This window comes from Pteropus alecto, unplaced genomic scaffold (assembly GCF_000325575.1).
Source record: "Pteropus alecto unplaced genomic scaffold, ASM32557v1 scaffold123, whole genome shotgun sequence".
Lineage (NCBI taxonomy): Eukaryota > Metazoa > Chordata > Mammalia > Chiroptera > Pteropodidae > Pteropus > Pteropus alecto.
In genome coordinates this window covers 745021-750303 of record NW_006433950.1, presented here as the reverse complement: position 1 = coordinate 750303, position 5283 = coordinate 745021, and the positions used below count along the sequence as shown (strand labels likewise).

The 5283-nt window shown below is 53.6% G+C and overlaps 1 protein-coding gene across 2 annotated transcripts in view; it reads right to left on the bottom strand.

The window, feature by feature from the left end:
• GPT2 (glutamic--pyruvic transaminase 2) overlaps positions 1 to 5283 on the bottom strand; it is a 27094-nt gene that overhangs the window by 11139 nt on the left and 10672 nt on the right. For both annotated transcript variants that reach the window (XM_025044627.1, XM_025044628.1), the window contains exons 5-6: positions 3369 to 3612; positions 378 to 459 (exon numbers count right to left, since the gene is read on the bottom strand). In XM_025044627.1, the coding sequence (XP_024900395.1) occupies positions 378 to 459; positions 3369 to 3612 (326 nt within the window). The remainder of the gene's footprint in view (positions 1 to 377; positions 460 to 3368; positions 3613 to 5283) is intronic.

Here is a 5283-nt window from a genome sequence, read left to right as displayed (position 1 = left end):
GCCGGGTAGGCTGGGACCACCAGGAACAAACACTCTTTTTCGGCTGGAAAGACAGGCTGTGCATGGGGCCCACGCACAGGACGGAATGAGAGAGAATCTGGAAGATGGGCTTTGAGCCCCTAGATCCAGCCCCACGCCTGCAACCCCACTCCTTTCAATTTTTTTTTTCTTTTAAGTTTAAGTGGTTTGGGTTAGAGTTCTGAAATTTATAACCAGGAGTCCAGACCAATGTAAGGATGGTTTAGGCCAGTCTCACAGGCCGTAACACTGAGCATCCTCATCCTAGGGCAGAATCTCTCTTCCAACACCTAGGACGTTCGATCGGGCCTGAGCCTTCCCCGTGGGGGACATCTGAGGGGACAGCTGGTACAGCTCTTACCTCATCAGCCAGGAGAAAAACCTTCTCTTCCCACGCAAAGTGAATCACATCTTCTATGCACTTCCTGCTCTGCACCTGACCTAGAAAAGCCCCGATGACACCAGAATGTCGGTTGTAATGCTTCTTAAATCGTCCCGAGGTAAGAAGCCCACCCAGAATTACTTGGGTGTCCTATGGTCCCTGGCGACCCTAAGGGACCACTCTCCCTAGGTGCTGTGCCCGAGGGGGTGTAGTCAACCCCCAGCGATGCCCCAGGGTCCGCCCCAGCCCTCCAACTCAGGTAAACCAGGTGGGTGGAGGGGTCTTGTCATTCTTATGTGAGGAGTGTGTGTGGTTGAGGGTTATGTCTGTCTGTCTGTCTGTCTGTGCTAGATGACAGGAAGGCAAGGAGTGTCATAAAGAGCAAGACAATAAGCCGAAGGAGAGAAATCAAAGCCCGACAGCTCTAAAAAGACCATTTCTTTACTACGTACAGGTGTATCCCTGGATCCAGGTGTATTACCTACACGTGTACATATGTATATATACGCACATATGTTATTTACATACACACATATATCTTGATGCAAAGCAGTATGGAAAGTATGTTACATTGTTGTTAAAAATAAAGACATATTGCAACGACATGGATGGACCTAGAGGTTATTATGCTGAGCGAAATAAGCCAGAGAAAGATAAATACCATGTGATTTCACTTACATGTGGAATCTAAGGAACATAAAGGACAAACTAATAGGAAACAGACTCACAAATATAGAGGACAATCTGATGACAGCCAGAGGGGAGGGGGGTCGGGGGCTGGGAGAAAGCGGTGAAGGGTTAAAGAAGCACAAATCAGTAGCTGATAGATGGTCCTGGGGATGGGGAGCAGGGGGATGGGGAGCACGGCGCAGGGGAGCACGGCGCAGGGTCGCGGTCAGCAGTCAGGCGAGAGCTGTGTGCAGAGCCAGAGGGAGACAGAGCAATCGGGGGGATCGTTTCATTAACTATATAAATGTCTAATCCATGTACTAGAGACTTGAAACTAATAATAAAATAAAACACAATGCCAAAAAGTAAAAATAAAGACCTATATTCTTGCCTATGCGAGAGTATCAGGAATGTCTGAAAAACACATAGATATAACTTATAAAAGCACACGATGATTCAGCTTGTATTTCGGCCTCGAACTATCTAAGTAATGAAGGTATTTCTTTCCTACGGGCCCATGGGTCTCCTGCCAGCAAAGCCTCCTCTGAAGCCCGGGGTTCTGAGGTTCTGGGAGGCAGCGGCTCTGGTCTCTCCGAGGAACCTGCCACCGTTCCGACAGACAGACAGGTCCTTCCTGAGGAGGACTCCAGCCCTGAGGACAGCAGAGCCAAGAGCCTGGCCGAGGTGCCTCGGACACGAGGCTGATCCAAGTGTGGGGCTCCAGCCCCAGTCCTCACGCTTCCATGGTCCGCCCCCCACCGCCCTGAGCTGGGTTTCCATGTTGAAACCCGAAGGGCTCTGCCTTGCTGTCCCCATCCATTTTGACCCCTTCTAGCCAAGTGGTCACAGCGTGTGGCCCCAACAAAGACACACTGTCATCACACGTGGGTTCCTGTTCTCCCTGCCTCCTCTTCCAACAGCTGACTGATTTTCGCCCGTTAAGACCGGCCTTTGCCCTCTCACGAAGTTACTCTTTCTGTTATAGAAACTGCTTATATTAACATAGGCTCACATGATCCCTTTCCGCAAACAGGGAAGTGTCTTTCCTGTTTTAATAAGGAACACTTATTTCTTCCCAGACGATCAGGTGAAGAGTTATATAAACAGCTGGCCAAGAAGTTATGGGCCCTCTACCAGAAACCGGGTGTACAGACCACGGGTGGGGCCAGCAGCGTCACCTGGGAGCTTGTTAGAAACACAAATTCTCAAGCCCCGCCCTAGCCAGTTGCATGGGAGAATCAATGCGGTCCAGCGGCTGGTTTCTTTAGCTGGAACCCGAGAACTGCTGGCCCTGCTTCTCATCCTCAGCTGCACAGAAGCGATGCCCGGTCCCCTCCCCAGAGATTCTGGGGTGCAGCCCTGGCCTCTGGCATTTTTCAAAGCTCCCTTTGTGATGCTAATGAACAGCCAGGATGGAGAAGCCAGCGCTGTGTCATTTTCCTGATGCCTCTGGGTTAGAATGTTCATCCCTCCCCCCAGGAGCTGGAACAGGCACCCCAGTTACAGCCAGCTGCACCCACGGTCTGCACTCAGCAATTCAAGTGGTGCTTTCAGCTGATGGAAGCATCATTTCATGTTCCTAGGAAGCAGATTCCACAATCAACTCCAAGGCGTTTTGGCTTTGACCCAATTTATCTCACAAAGGAGAAGAGAGAGGGGCCCTTGTTCTCAGTTCCAACCAGGGTGGGGCCCTTGAAGCCAGCAGCCCAGAAAGCCCAAAACAGGCAGGACTGTACTTAAAAAAAAAAAAGAAAAGAAAAGAAAAAAAATGCAAAATTAGAAGCGATTTCAGCTTCTGGAAACAGGTTTTCGGAGTGTGTGTGTGGTTTTTCTGTTGGTGTTTGTTTGTTTGTTTGTTTTTGCTTTTACGTTTAATATAGCGCTTTCTTTTCAGGCCTCCAGGTCCATGGCAATGCTGTGCCAAAGGAAACCAAACGCACACACCGGCATGCTGGAAGCTGGCTCAGAAAAACGAGGAGGAGCGGCAGTAAAATGAGCCCCGCCACGCGCGGTGACCTCACGGAGGAGGCTGCGAATGCGAGGGGGAAAATGACCTTTTTAAAATAATACGACCCTGTCTACACGAAAACGCCGGGACTGGCTCACCGCCTGAGGTGGCCTGCGGCGAATTTTAGGGCTTTCTTGTTAGCAAATCTGGAATTGGACTGGGAAACCCGGAGCAAGGGGGACTTGGCATTATTTCTTAACTCTTTAGTTTTCAGACGAGTACAAACTCTTTAGTTTTCAGTCCCCTGGGCCCCTGCCCTGCAAGAAACTGGCGAGGAAGTAAAGCACACACCTGTGGGGTTCCCGGGGTTGATGATGCACAGCACCTTTGGGTCACAGTGGTCTCTGGCCTCCCGCAAGGCCCGCCGGAGCTCGTTCACATTCAGGGCCCAGCAGTTCTCCTCGTCCAGGTAATAGTTCACCTGGATGGCATTGAGCTCAGAGATGACTGCCGAGTAGAGGGGGTACTGCGGGATGGGGATCATCACCCCTGTCCGTGACTTGCCAGCCCCGGAAACCAGGATCTTCAGGATGGTCTGCAACGGAGAAGTCTCATCTTACAGGAGCCACTGTCACTCTCTGTCCCTCAGGCTGAGGGGTAGACAAGAAGGAAAGCCCCAGCCCCCCCGCCCCGTCTTTTACTAGCCACCCCCGTGCCTGCCTCCAAGGCAACCCCCGGTGAGGTGCTTAACTTCCCTGAGCCTCACTCATCTGTAAAGTGAGGTCTGCGATGAGGCCTAAGCAAAATAAAATGCTTTGAAGTCCTGAGCACGGTACGTGGCCTGTAAAGCCACGATACTTGTGTTTTGTAAAGAGGTCTTTTAAAGGAGTTGTCTGCAACTGGCCCTGTCTCAGAGTTATTCTGACCTCACCTGAAACTCACTCTGTACATCTGGGGCCCAGGAACCTATGCTGTCACTAATCATCAGTGCCAAGGATGGAGAAGCCCAGAAGGCTGAAACGGGCTGTTAATCATCAGTGCCAAGGATGGAGAAGCCCAGAAGGCTGAGCAACGGGCTGTCGAAATGGGATAAAATGCCCGTCTACAGCCACCAGGTGGCGCGTCAGCCAGTTCCCAATGCCGAGGAAGCAGCGGTGGGGATCCCGGCGGTGCTGGTGGCGGCGGCACCAACTCATTGAGTCAATAAGCCAAAACCGTCTTCTGCGCGAATCCCCACCTCATACAGCTTAGGTCCTTCCTCAGGCTGAGTTCTTGCTGCGAGAACGTCACCAGCGTGAAAAGGACAAGGATTCGATTCCACTAAACCTCGAGGACGCTTCCCTCCCCTCCTCCAGGACCCAAGCCTGTACCTCAGCTTCTCTGGGAGTGGAGAGGGGCCCTGAGAGCAGAATGCAGCGGGCGATGCTGTGATTGGGGCCCAGAGCCCCCATGCTAGAACCCCAAAGGCCACAGAGGCTGACTCAAAGCAAGCGGCCCACTCAACACCCCTGGGCCTGCTTCCTCACGGGCTATGAGTTTGATGCATTTGAAAGGCTTTGGGAAGGGATGAAAGCATTCAACAAACATCAAAAACCAGAGTCATGGAGGCCAGAACATAAATCTACATCCCAGCCTGCTTCAGACCCCGCAGTGGCTGCCTATGGCTCTCAACCCTCGGCATGGCCTCCAAGGCCCAGCGGGACTCCGGCCCCACCTCCCTCCCCAACCCAGCCCGTTTCTGGGGACTGTGCCCCTCACCGCGTGTCCGCCCACCCCGACTCCATCTCCAGACACACAGCCTCCTTCCAGCTCATGGGCCTTTGCGGGCGCCCGCCCGCGTGTGTGCCCACGTGGCCTCCACATGGCCGTCTGCTCAGCCTCCCTCGGAGAAACCTTCCTGCTCCAGCCCCCAGCCCCCAGGTCAGAGTCCCCACTGCTCCCACCTCTGGCACTCCGTCCTCTTCACCCGGAAGATGTGACGTGGGATTAGGACATTAATGCCGGTCTGATCCGGCACCAGTGTGTGAGCGAAGCCTAAACACGTGCGTTTGGTGCCCCACAGCCAGCCCAGCACCGGGCACAGCGCCTGGCAGAGCAGGTCCGCCAGGGCTTGCTGAGAGGCCAAGGCCACCAGAAAGATGGGCGCCCTCGAGCGCCCCCGAGCGCCCCAGGGCTCCGCTGCAGCTGGCCTTGCTGGTGTGCATGCTGGAGGGGAGCCGCGGCTGCAGAAGCGTCCAGGCTCACGCGGACAGAGGGAGGCCAGGAC